This window comes from Sciurus vulgaris, assembly GCF_902686455.1.
Source record: "Sciurus vulgaris genome assembly, chromosome: 17".
Taxonomy (NCBI): Eukaryota; Metazoa; Chordata; class Mammalia; order Rodentia; family Sciuridae; genus Sciurus; species Sciurus vulgaris.
In genome coordinates, this window is record NC_136478.1 from 45,785,443 (window position 1) to 45,799,889 (window position 14,447).

General features: G+C 38.8%; 1 protein-coding gene across 3 annotated transcripts in view; it reads right to left on the reverse strand.

Annotated features, from left to right (window-relative positions):
- LOC306649173 (zinc finger protein 461-like) overlaps positions 1 to 14,447 on the reverse strand; it is a 44,305-nt gene that overhangs the window by 18,053 nt on the left and 11,805 nt on the right. For 2 of the 3 annotated variants that reach the window (XM_079119954.1, XM_079119955.1), the window contains exon 5: positions 41 to 1,952. The exons of the other annotated variant lie outside the window; for it this stretch is intronic. In XM_079119954.1, coding sequence (XP_078976080.1) covers positions 580 to 1,952 — 1,373 coding nt within the window. In that variant the 3' untranslated portion in view covers positions 41 to 579. Of the gene's footprint in view, positions 1 to 40; positions 1,953 to 14,447 lie in introns of those variants that run through there. 3 annotated transcript variants of the gene reach the window in all.

The following is a 14,447-nucleotide window of genomic DNA, read 5'->3' on the forward strand; positions in this document are numbered from 1 at the left end:
CTATCCTCAGCAACTTAGCAAAGCCATGCCTCAAAATAAAGAATAAAAAAGGTTGGCAATATGACTCAGTGATAAAACACCTCTGGGTTCAATTCCCAGTACCAAAAAAAAAAAAGGAAAAAAAAGGAAACAACAATAAATGCTGGAGAGGCTATATGGAGAAAAAGGAAGACATTAATTATGAGATGATAAATTAATACAATCACTATGGAAATCAATATGGAGTTTCCTCAAAACACTAGGAATGGAACTTCTTGGTATTTATCCTAAAAAATTAAGGTTATCATATTATAGGACACATGCATACCCATGTTTATAGCAGCATAATGCACAATAGCCAAACTATGGAACCAGCTTAGGAGTCTGTCAGGGGATGACTGGATAAAGAAAATATGGTATATATCATAAGGGAGTTTTATTCAGCCATGAAAACTTAAATTACATCATTTGCAGGAAAATAGATGGAACTTAAGAACATTAGGTTAAGTGAAATATGCCGAATTCAGAAGGTCAAGGACCACGTTTTTGCTTGTATGTAGAAATTAGGAAAAGAAAGGTGTTTTTTCTTCAAAAATAATTTTATGAAGCTAGACTTGGATGTGGATGAAGGAGAGGAAACTTTACTGGTATCTCACAAGTATGAAGTGTCTGACGTAGCTTGATTTGTAAGCCATGATTAAAGACCTTGACATATTCATGAGGTTTCTTTCCAGAATGCATTCTCTGATGATGTGAGAAGCTTGAGTGATAGCTAAAGGCCTTTCCACATTCCTTACATTCATAGGGTTTTTCACCAGTGTGAATTCTTTGATGTTGAATAAGGTGTGAATGAAGTCTAAAGGTTTTACCACATATCATACATTCGTGAGGTTTCTCACCAGTATGAATCTGTTGATGTCTTTTGAGGTGTGAACACTGTCTAAAAGTCTTCCCACATTCCTTACACTCATAGGGTTTCTCACCAGTATGAATTCTCTGATGAAGGTTAAGTTGTAAGCCATCACAAAAGGCCTTCCCACATTCACTACATTCATAAGGCTTCTGACCAGAATGAATTTTCTGATGGTGAGAGAAGCTTGAATGATAGCTAAAGGTTTTTCCACATTCCCTGCATTCATAGGGTTTCTCACCAGTATGAATTCTCTGATGTATGGTAAGGTGTGAGCGATGCCTGAAAGTCTTTCCACATTCCTTACATTCATAAGGTTTCTCATCAGTGTGGAGTCGCAGATGTTCAGTAAGTTGAAAGCCACGAATAAAAGCTTTCCCACATTGCTTACATTCATAGGGTTTCTCACCAGTATGAAGTCTCTGATGTTGAGTCAGTTGTGATCTCTGTCTAAAGGCCTTTCTGCATTCCTTGCATTCATAGGGTTTCTCACCAGTGTGAATTCTCTGATGTAACATTAATTCTGAGCCATAATTAAAAGCCTTTCCACATTCTCTACATTCATAGCGTTTTTCACCATTATGAATTCTCAAATGTTTTTTAAGTTGTGAACAATGAATAAAAGTCTTCCAGCATTCCTTACATTCATTGCATTGGTCACCATTTTGCATTATCTGTTGTTTAATAAGAAGTGGGGTATCAAAAATTTCTGTGCATTCCTTACATTCAGAAAGTTCTTTAGAATGAGTTTTATGTTGACTAAAGAATAAATGATAATTGAAGTTTTTTCTACACTTTTTACATTCAGAGGTTTTCTTTCTATCTTGAGTGAGTAAAGTATGTTGAGTAAAAACGGGTATTTTTTCATGGTTCCTCATAAATTGCCTGAAATAGCCCTCCTGTTGTTGCTCAAAATGACATTTGCATTCCCAAATATCTCTGGAAATGGCTCTCTCAGGAGTATGGCTTTTAAATTGTTCCATGATAACCCATTGGGATGATTCTATTTCATAAATGTCCCTTTTTGGAGATAACTTCTTGGGGTCAGCTCTCAATGCCAAGTCTGAAAAATAAGAAATATATTTCAATTCCTAGTTTTGTATTACGAGAGAAAGATAATAAGATAATTAAGGAAATAATCAATTCAGTAGTGTTGAAAAAAATATACTGATACTAGGGATTGAACCAGGGGTGCTTAGCCACTTAGCTATATCCCCAGCCCATTTTATTTTTTAATTTTGAGACAGGGTCTTGCTAAGTTCTTAGGGCCTTACTCAGTTGCTGAGGCTGGCTTTGAACTGGCAATCATTCTGCCTCCAGAATTAGTAGGATTACAGGCATGCATCACTCTACCCAGCAATATTCCTAAAATTTTGATCTGTTTCTGAATCAATCACCTTGGGAGTTCACTATAATTATGTTATGTTTAGGAAACACTGTAGACCAACCAAATCAAAATCTAAGAATGTTGGTTATAGTATGAGATAAATTGAGAATCCACGAAGGTCTTTATGTTTAATACTCCCCACCAACCTGAGGCTTATGTGGCAACTGCAAGTTGTCCTCAAATATCTATTCTTCCCTTTTAAAAAATATTAAATGAACCCATGTTTATTTTAGTTGAGAATAAATCTCCTCATTATAAACACTGCATTTCCCAAATTCCTTTGCAGCTTGGTATGCCATGTAATTGGGTTCTCCCTAAAGAAATCTAAATGTATTATATAGTAACATCAGATCCAGGTGACCCAAACCCTAATTGCTAATTCTCCTTTCTCAATTTTTAAAATTTATTCTTTTTAGATAAACACGACAATAGAATATATTTTAACATACATATATTGAGGGTAACTTATTCTAATTATGATTCTATTCTTGTGGTTATAAATGATGTGGAGTTATATGGGTCCTGTATTCATATGTGAACATAGAAAAGTTATATCTAAACCATTGTACTATCTTTCCTATTCCTATCCTTTCTCCCTTTCCTTCATTCCCCTTTGTCTAATCCACTGAACTTCTGTTCTTTCCCTCTCTCTATTGTTGTGCATCTGCATATCAGACATTTGATATTTTTGGATTTGCTTATTTCACTTAACATAATAGTCTCCAATTCCATCCATTTATTGGCAAAAGTCATATAGTCATTCTTTTTTTATGGATGAGTAATATGCCTTTGTAAGTATGCGTGTGTGTGTGTATATATCACATTTTCTTTATCCATTTGTCTGTTGAAGGGCACCTACGTTGATTCCATAGCTTAGCTGTTGTGAACTGAGCTGTTATAAACATTGATGTGGCTGTGTCACTCTGGTATGCTGATTTTAAGTTCTTAGGGTATACACTGAGAAGTGGGATAAGTGGGTCAAATGGTGTTTCCATTCCAAGTTGTCTGAGGAATCTGCACATTGCTTTCCAGAGTTGTCACAATAATTTATAGTCCTACCAGCAATGTATTTTTATCCATATCCTTGTCAACATTTGTTACTTATATTCTTGATAATTGCCATTCTGACTAGAGTGAGATGGAATCTCAGTGTAGTTTTAATTTGTATTTCTCTAATTTCTAGAGATGATGAACAATTTTTTCATAGATTTGTTGATCATAATATTTCTTCTTCTGTGAATTGCCTATTTGGTTCCTTTGCTGATTTATTGATTGGGCCATTCAGTTTTTTGTTTTTATTTTTTTGGTGTTAAGTTTTTTGAGTTCTTTATATATCCTGGAGATTAATCCTCTATCTGAGGTGCAGGTAGTAAAGATTTTCTCCCATTCTCTAGGTTCCCTCTTCATGCTCTTGTTTCCTTTGCTATGAAGAAGCTTTTTAATTTGTAGTTCTCCATCTTCTTCAACAGAATTGACAACAATGTGGATTTAGTGTCCTACCTATCACATGATGGTTTTCCAGAGCCAAGACACCCTTTGAGTCTGGACTTTAATGCAAGAGAAAATCAAATGTCTATATAGTAGCAATCACTATGAATTTGGGTCTGTCATAGTCTAACCTATATCTGTACTCATATTGCTTTTGATTGAACTGAAAATTTAAAAATCAACTCACCAGGAGAATATTACCTCTGCTTGCCAATAAGACCTCATTTTGAGTTCATTACTTATATTATAGCCATCCTAACCTTTGAGCAACTAAGACAGGCCAAAGTCTTTCCTACCTTACAGCTTTCCACAGGATGTTCCATCTGCGAAGAATCCTTTCAACTAGAGTTTTTGTAGATTGATTGATTTTATTTCATTCAAGCCTCAAATTAAGTCTCTTCCTCAAAATTATATTCCAGGTAACACTATCACTTAAGTCCTTGCCTTAAATATTAGTGGAATTACATATTCATTTATTTATTCATCTTTTTAATGATATTTTTCTTACCCCTAAAGCTAATCAAGACAGAAAATCAGGATACAACCAACCTTTAGAATACAATAAGAACTGAATAACCAACTGCTGAATAATATTTAAAGACATAGAATTAAGATGAGGAAACGCAAAACAAGTCAAAGATACTGTTGAGAACTGTAATCATTTAAATTTTCAATAACTACTGAACATGTGCCCATACTTTTCCTCACCCTTACGTGTACTGCAGTGATTTGATATGCAGACACAAACACACACACATCACACATTTGCTTATCTATCACAAATCACTACAATTTAGTGGATTAAATCAGTACCAATAACTTATCTTTTAGATCTGGAGATCAACTGAGCTCTGTCAGCCATTCCCTACTTGGAGTTTCTTTCATAGTAATCAGATAGTGGTCAGGCCAAAGTCATTTCAACAGCTTCTCACTCACATGTCTGGTTCTTAGCTTGAAAAGTATGAGAAGCTGAGGACTAGAACAGCTATGTCTGCTGAAACCCTGTCTTTATGTAGCATCTCTCTACAAACTGTCCAGCACAGATGTTTCAAGGGAATAGATGCCCTCTTACATGGCAGCTCAAGTCTCCGAAAGCATGTGGAGACACAGGAGAGAGGGTGTGAACATATGCCAGGCACAAGCTGTCTACCTTTATGACTTAGCCTTTGAAGTCACAAAGCATCACTTCTGCTGCATTCTATTTGTTAGAAGCAAGTAATTCTGGAGGATAGGTGAAGACTCTATATTTTGGTGGAGGATTGTCACAGTTTTTTAAAAGATATATTTATTTATTTTAAATATTTTTAGTTGTAGATGGATGCAATACCTTTATTTTATTTATTTATTTTTATGTGGTGCTGAGGATTGAACCATGCCTCACGTGTGCTCAGCTAGCCCTCTACCACTGAGCTATAGTTCCAGTCCCTGTCACAGAATTTAAAGACCTATTTTTTTTTTTTTTTTGGTCCCAGGGACTGAACCCAGGGGTGCTTAACCACTGGGTCACATCCCCCCAGCCCCTTTATCTATTTTATTAGAGACAGGGTCTTGCATAGGTGCTCAGGGCCTCACTAGTTTGCTGAGGCTGGCTTTGAACTCACAAACCTTCTTCCTCAGCCTCCTGAGCCACTGGTATTACAGATGTGTGGCACTGTGCCCAGCTAAAGACATGTTTTAAAACAACTATAGCACTCAGAACATATGTATGAATGTACTGATATATAAACACACACATCCTTTTCTACATCACTTCCTTACAGATTTGTTTTACTAAGTGAATATAACTGAAATCACCACTTAAACGAAAGTCAAAACATTACCAGAAACCCAGAAAGGCTCCTCAAGTCCAGAAGGGCTTCTTATTCATTTAAGGTAAGCACTGTCCTGTACTTTTTAAAATAGTTCTAATTGTAGATGGACACAATACCTCTATCTTACTAGTGTTTATTTATGTAGTGCTGAGTACTGAACCAAGTGCTTCATACATGCAAGACCAGTGTTCCACAACTGAGCTACAGCCCCAGCCCACTGTCCTGTGTTCTTATACTAACACTGAGTTTGTCTGTTTCTGAATTTCCAATAAAAAGAATCATGTAGTTTGTAGTTTCTCCTTCATCTTCTTTTATCATGTACTGTGTGTGTGAGGCTCATATATTATATTACACACAGAAGTAACTTATTAATTTTCATTATATATAGCAACAGAAAATCATGCTCTAGTGACCCAGGAGTGAACCTGGGACTCTTTCGGGGTCTGAGTCAAAGCTATCTTCATACTAATAACAGATAATTTTTTGACTTTCTTTCCTTCTCCCACCACCCCCCTCTCTCTTTTTTCTCTTCTTTCTTTCTTTTTTTTTTTTTTTTTTTTTTCTTTTTAGAGACAGTCTTTCTACATTGCCCAAGCTGGCCTCAAACTCCTAGGCTGAAGGGAACATCCTGCCTCAGTCTGCCAATCTCAGGCTGAGATTATAGGTGCATACCAGAGTGCCCAATTATTATTTGCCTTTTTCTCTCATTCACTAGTACTGGAAAGTTTCTGAGACTACTGGATGTGGGATATTATATTATCATATTTGGAAATCTAATGGAGTGATTACATATTTGTGTGTTCTAGTCATTTCTAAAGTAGTAGATTTAGGAAATAAATGTGTACTCTTTTTTTAACGTGGATAAATACCTTGTTTGTTGTTTGACTACCTATGTTGAGGTGGTTATGGGCCATCCTGGGTCATGTGTATTTCCTCTAGCCCAGAGGCTAGGCTGTCATTGCCCCCAATAGCCTTGGGTGTGGGAAGCCATCCTTATTTAGCAGAAGCAGACTAGTTTGAGCCACAGGACACAGAGGCCTGGCTTCTAGGAACTGCCGGGAAGCATGCAGCACTGCGTGGGAGTGGTTCCCTGTCTCCTTCTGGAATATTTCCCCTAACAGGATGGCTCCCCTAACTCTACCCTATCCTGTCCAGCAAAGAAGCTCCTCCCAGAACCTGCACCCTTTACCTGTGTATATAAATAAAAGAGAGTTGGGCGAGCTGTTGTAAGAGGTTAGAGTTGGTATGGCCAGACCTGTCATGCCCCCTCTCATTTCAAAAGAGTATTGGCTCTTGTGTGTTTATTGAGTAGATAAGTTTGGGGGTAATTCAGTGATATACAGCCAACATCATCCTCCAACAGTTAACCCTTTACTCATCCACCTAGGACTGAGATTACAGGCATGCACCACCACCAGCCTAGCTGAATACAACTGTTTTTATTAGGCTTCTTTATCTTGTCTGTCCTCCTGCACTGGCAGCTCACTTCCTTTTTAAGTTTTCCACTTAGACAGGTAATTGTATTTATCGATATTACATCAAGTAGAAAGCAACTCAACTAAGAAATGATTTCCATGCTGTGCAGCGGGGCTAACCGCTGAGTCACTTACTTCCACACCAGCTCTGGTGCTTGTGGCCCAGTGCATGGAACAGCAGGATCACAGGATGGAGCACCAAGCATCTCTGGGGTCTGTGGTGCAAATATGAAACCCACAAGTGTCCCAATTTCACTCTGTACCATAGTCACCAAGGGCACCAAGCCCTCTGCTGCTTGATCCTCTGTGCTCCACAGACTGCATGTCTCTGCCCATGCCTCTTGCCTCTCCTAAGTCTGTGTTTCTGCAGCTTCTATCAGACTTCTGTCTTCTGAAGCACATGTCCTTTAAGTTCTATGCCCTGCCCACTCCTTCTGCTGATAACCTTGGCTACTGTGCACCTTGCTCTATCCTCAACTCCCAGCTGAGCTGATGACTGTGGCATCTATGCAGAGCAGTGGTCAGCACCTTGGCCTCACAGTTCTTCTGGGTCACTTCTAGTCACCCTTTTTCCTGCCTCTACATCAGGCGCTCACTCCCTGGGCTGCACCCCAGGTATTTTCTGTCTGGTTCTCATTGCTCCCATTGTATCCAGTTGTGCTAGTCAGCTTTGCATTGTTGTGACCAAAACACCCGACCACAACAACTTAGAGGAACAAAAGTTTATTTTGAGCTCAGTGTCAGAAATTCAGTCTATGGTCAGCCTACTCCACTGCTCTGGGCCCAAGATGAGGCAGAGCATCATGGCAGAAGTATGTGAGAGTGGAAAGAAAGCAGAGATAGTCCTCTGTCAAATTTTAAATGGAACTGTTTAATTTTTGTTGTTGTTGAGTAGGAGTTTTTTATATATATTTTGGATATTAACCACTTATGGGATATGTGATTTATAAATATTTTCCATTCCTTTTTACTCACACAAAGGATCCTCATTGTATCTTTTGCTGCATATTCCTCTAGCCTTTACCCTGCCTGAGCTCCACATTAATCTAATTGCCTACCTGAAGTCAGGCAGAAGGACATGGATAGTTCCTCTTGCACTGGTAATATAGCAGTCATAAACTAAGTCACTAAACAGATTCTTCAGATTAAATGAAACATTTCATTCCACCTGGAAAACATGAAAGGACCCAGCAAGCTCATGGATACCAACTACTGGGCTACATACATTCTGTGCTACATATATTCCTACTAGTCAAGTTGTATGCCTGCCAGAAATCAAATGTATTTATTTCCATGTCTCTCTATAACAGGAGGAAAAGCAGTTGTTTCACTAAGCTAACTGCCTTGGAAAGTCTAGAAAATGGCAACCACTTAAACAACAAAACTAAAAACTACTACCAGGTACCTGATGGTAGGGAAAGATAAAATGAAGTAATCTGTGCTCGCATTGTTTTTATGACCTTCCTCTTCTTTTTGGTGCCATACTGGGGACTGAACCCACAGGCACTCTATCACTAAGCTACATCTCCAGCCCTTTTGACTTTTTAATCTTTAAGATAGGGACTAAGTTGCCCAGGCAACCCTCCTGCCTCAGCCTCCCAAGTAACTAGGATTAGGTATGTGTCACTGCACCTTGTTATCTTCCTTTTTAAAAACAACTCAAATACCACTGAAATGCATTTTTCTAAGGTTCACTTAGGAAACAATGATTTAAACTCACCATCACAAAAATGGCAGACTCACTTTTCCCTGCTCCTACCCCAAAACACAACTAAAAATACTAAAAGTTATCTATTAGATAACATTAAAAGAACTTTGAAAGCTGTGATAAAGAAGACTGGTCAGCCAGATACAGTGACACGTGAATACAGTCCCAGCCACTCGAGAAGCTGTGGCAGGAGGATCACTTGAACACAAGGCCAGCCTAGGCAACATAGTGGGACCCCATCTCTTATTTAAAAAAAAAAAAGAAAGAAAGAAAGAAAGGAAGAAAGAAAAACTAGGAAAACTGACTAGGACCCTCTGGATTTGAAAACTACCACATGATGAGTTCTCTAGGTTTTCATTTTCCCATACAGCCCCTGCTGGGCACCGAGAGGTCTACAACCCAGAACCATACACACACACACACACACATATATGTACATTAATACACCCCAAAAATAATAAAGTGATGACAAAAGAAGGGAGGGGCACTAAATGACAGGAACAGCCAGTTGATGCAACAGCAAAAAATATAGTGTTCAATCCACCAGTAGCAACAGCAGAAGGAATTCTCTTGTCAAACCAGCATGAGTTTTTAATCAGTGCACTGGCAGGCAAATCAATAAATTCAGAGGGGCAGCATTAGCAAAACCCTGTATCACCCTGCCCTCTTCCCAGTAACATAAAGAAATCCAATATCCAGTAGCCTTCATGTCCATCTCCCTCAATATGCAGAAGGTATCCCTGTTACATGGTTAGCCTATGGAAGCTTTATGTCCTTATAGACAGGACCATTAGAAATTGAGAAGAAGGGGACTGGGGAGATAGCTCAGTTGGTAGAGTACTTTCCATCCCCAGCACCAAAAAAAAAAAAAAAAAAAGAAATTGAGAAGGAGGCTTAGCAGTACCAGAGGTATGAAGTAAATTAAGGCACTGAAAACTAAGCTGTCACGGGAACTAAAACTTAGTAGGCCAATCTATACACTAAACTAACAAGGAAACTACCTGATAAAATAGATTAAATAGAACAAGACTCTTACAATATGTCCAGGATTCAACTGAAAATCACTTGTCATACCAAAAGCCAGGAAAACCAAAGTATGAAGGAGAAAAGGCAATCAAATGATGCCAACACAAAGATGACTCAAATGTTGAAGTTACCTGACAAGGATTTTAAAGCATCCTTCATAAAAAGGCTTTGACAATCAATTATAAATTATCTTAAAACAAATAATACTTGAAAATTTCTAAGGAAATAGATTTTTCAAGGAAAGGACAAGTATGTGAGATAAAAGATATATTAGCTTGATTTAATCATTTCACAATGTATTCATATATAAAAACATGTTGTACACCATAAATATGTACAATTTTTATTTGTCAATTTAAAAGTTAATTAATTTAAAAATAATTTGCCAGAGGAGGGGCTGCGTGGCGAGCTGTTTGGACTCAGACCACTTCTGAAACCCGGGGCCTACCCAGAGGAGTAGGAGGAGGAGGAGGAGGAGCGCGGCGGGTCCTTTGGACTCGCAGTGACTGCATTAGCGCTCCAGGCGGCTGCTCAGAGGAGAAGGCGAGTGGTGAGTTGTTTGGACTTAAAGTGACAGCTCCTGAACACAGGGGGGCTTCCAGGAGGAAGAGCGTGGTGGGTCGCTTGGTCTTGAGTGGCCGCACCAGATCTCCGGGCGGTTGCCCAGAGGACCCGTGCAGCGGTCACGTGGATTCAGAGCCACTCAGAGCGACCGCTCCTGAACACCCGGGGGGTTATCTGGAGAAGGAGGAGGAACGGGGAGGGTCACTTCGACTCGGAGTGATTGATTGCCCAGGGCTACGGGTGGTTGGTGGAGGTGGAGGCACGCAGTGAGTTTCTTGGACTCCTAGTGACCGCGCCGGAATACTGGGCGGCTGTCTGGAGGAAGAGGCATGTGGCGGGTCTCTGGGATTCAGAGCGATTGTACAGGGCCCCAGGTGGCAGCTCAGAGGAGGGGCCGCATAGCCAGGCGATTAGGTGCAGAGCAGGGTCCCAGGATCTAGGAGCCTTCTTGGTGGAAGAGCCGCACAGAGACAGGCTTAGGGCGGAGCGAAGGTTCCAGGCCTGCGGGCAGATTCTCTGAGGAAGGGCAGCCTAAGGAGAGTCATCTGCAAAGGGTGAGGCTCCCAGGCCCAGGAGGTAGGGCCGGGCCCCTGGGAACTTTGCAGAGGAAGGCAGCCCAGCCCAGGTGGTAGCTGTAAATTGAGGGGAACCTCTAGGAGGGAACTGACCAGCGAGACCTCCACACCGGGTGAGTCTTCCCTGCTGGGTGAGGTTTCCCCACAAGGATGGTAAAACCAGAGACTCAGGCCCAAACAGGCCTTGCCTCAGCCCACAGCCTAGGTCCCCTTTGGATGACCATTGGTCAACAAGTGGAGGCACCTCTGCCCACTAGCAGGGATTATACCCCACCTGAAGGCCACCACTCCTAGAGAGGCAGCTTCCTTGTGGAGCACACTGCATTATCAACTTCCTCCAAGACTTCAGCCTACTGAAGGCTAAGGGGGGATATATATAGAAATCTTCAGGGACATTGTAAGTCAATAGAGGAAATCTGCAATATCTCAGCGGTCCTCTGATACCTGAACAATATGAGAAAACAAGGAAAGAAAATGCTGCAAACAAATCTAGATGTTACATCAATAAAACCCAGTGACAGCATGGCAGAAGAAATGACAGAAAAGGAGTTCAGAATGTACATAATTAAAATGATCAGAGAAGCAAACGATGAGATGAAAGAGCAAATGCACGCACTGAATGATGAGATGAAAGAGCAAATGCAAGCATTGATTGATCGCACCAATCGACAGTTAAAAGAGCAAATACAGGAAGCAAAAGATCATTTCAATAAAGAGTTAGAGATATTGAAAAAAAACCAAACAGAAATCCTTGACATGAAGGAAACAATAAACCAAATTAAGAACTCCATAGAAAGCATATCCAATAGGATACAACACCTGGAAGACAGAACCTCAGACATTGAAGACAAAATATTTAACCTTGAAAACAAAGTTGAACAAACAGAGAAGATGGTAAGAAATCATGAACAGAATCTACAAGAACTATGGGATATCATGAAAAGGCCAAATTTAAGAATTATTGGGATTGAGGAAGGCCTAGAGAAACAAGCCAAAGGAATGAACAATTTATTCAATGAAATAATATCAGAAAATTTCCCAAATCTGAAGAATGAAATGGAAAATCAAGTTCAAGAGGCTTATAGGACTCCAAATACACAAAATTACAACAGACCCACACCAAGGCACATTATAATTAAAATACCGAACATACAAAATAAAGACAGAATTTTAAAGGCTGTGAGAGAAAAGAACCAAATTACATTCAGGGGGAAACCAATACGGATATCAGCAGATTTTTCAATCCAGACCCTAAAAGCTAGAAGGGCCTGGAACAACATTTTTCAAGCCCTGAAAGAAAATGGATGCCAACCAAGAATCTTATACCCAGCAAAACTTACCTTCAAATTTGACGATGAAATAAAATCCTTCCATGATAAACAAAAGCTAAAAGAATTTACAAAAAGAAAGCCAGCATTACAGAACATTCTCAGCAAAATATTCCATGAGGAAGAGATGAAAAACAAAGAAGCAAATCAGCAAAGGGAGGAATTATCCTAAAGGAATTGTCAAATAAAGGAGGAAACAAGTTGTGTCAAACAAATAAATAAATAAAATTTAAAAAATGAACCAAATGACCGGGAAACCAAATCATATCTCTATAATAACCCTGAATGTTAATGGCCTGAATTCATCAATCAAAAGACATAGACTGGCATATTGGATTAAAAAGAAAGATCCAACAATATGTTGCCTGCAAGAGACTCACCTCATAGAAAAAGATACCCATAGACTAAAGGTGAAAGGATGGGGAAAAACATACCATGCACATGGACTCAGCAAAAAAGCTGGAGTATCCATCCTCATTTCCGATAATGTGGACTTCAAGCCAAAGTTAGTCAGAAGGGATAAAGAAGGTCATTTCATACTGCTTAAGGGAAGCATAAATCAGCAAGATATAACAATCATAAACATCTATACCCCAAACAGTGGCTCATCCATGTATGTCAAACAAATCCTTCTCAATTTCAGAAACCAAATAGACCATAACACAATAATACTAGGTGATTTTAACACGCCTCTCTCACCATTGGACAGATCTTCCAGACAAAAATTGAATAAAGAAACCATAGATCTCAATAACACAATCAATAATTTAGACTTAACGGACATTTATAGAATATACCATCCAACCAAGAGTGAATACACTTTCTTCTCAGCAGCACATGGATCCTTTTCTAAAATAGACCATATATTATGCCACAAAGCTAATGTTAGCAAATACAAGAAGATAGAGACACTAGCATGTATTCTATCAGATCATAATGGATTGAAGTTAGAAATAAATGAAAGAGTAAAACACAGAAACTATTCCAACATCTGGAGATTAAACAATATGCTATTATATGATGAATGGATAACAGAAGATATTAGGAAGGAAATTAAAAAATTCTTAGAGGTAAATGAGAACAAAGAAACATCATATCAAAATCTCTGGGACACTATGAAAGCAGTACTTAGAAGGAAATTTATTTCATGGAGCGCATTTAATAAAAGAAGTAAAACTCAACAAATAAACGACCTAACACTACAGCTCAAAGCCCTAGAAAAAGAAGAACAGAGCAGCACCAAAAGTAGTAGAAGACAGGAAATAGTTAAACTCAGAGCTGAAATCAATGAAATTGAAACAAAAGAAACAATACAAAAAATTGACAAAATAAATAGTTGGTTCTTCAAAAAAATAAACAAAATTGATAAACCTTTAGCCACACTAACAAAGAGAAGACGAGAGAAAACCCAAATTCGGAATGAACAAGGAAATATCACAACAGACAGGATTGAAATACAAAACATAATTAGAAGGTATTTTGAAAATCTATACTCCAACAAAATAGAAAATTTTGAAGGCATCAACAGGTTTCTAGAGACATATGAATTGCCTAAACTGAACGAGGAGGACATAAACAATTTAAATAGACCAATTTCAAGTACTGAAATAGAAGAAGTCATCAAAAGCCTACCAACAAAGAAAAGTCCGGGACCAGATGGGTTCTCAGCCGAGTTCTACAAAACCTTTAAAGAAGAGCTCATTCCAATACTTCTCAAAGTATTCCATAAAATAGAAGAGGAGGGAACCCTCCCAAACTCATTCTATGAAGCCAATATCACCCTGATACCTAAACCAGACAGAGACTCATCAAGGAAAGAAAATTTCAGACCAATATCCTTAATGAACATCGATGCAAAAATTCTCAACAAAATTTTAGCAAATCGCATACAAAAATATATTAAAAAGATAGTGCACCATGATCAAGTTGGTTTCATCCCAGGGATGCAAGGTTGGTTCAACATCAGGAAATCAATAAACGTAATTCACCACATTAATAGACTTAAAGTCAAGAATCACATGATTATTTCAATAGATGCAGAAAAAGCATTTGATAAAATACAGCACCCCTTCATGCTCAAAACACTAGAAAAAATAGGGATAGTGGGAACATTCCTTAACATTGTAAAGGCCATTTATGCTAAGCCCATGGCTAATATCATTTTAAATGGTGAAAAACTGAAAGCATTCCCCCTAA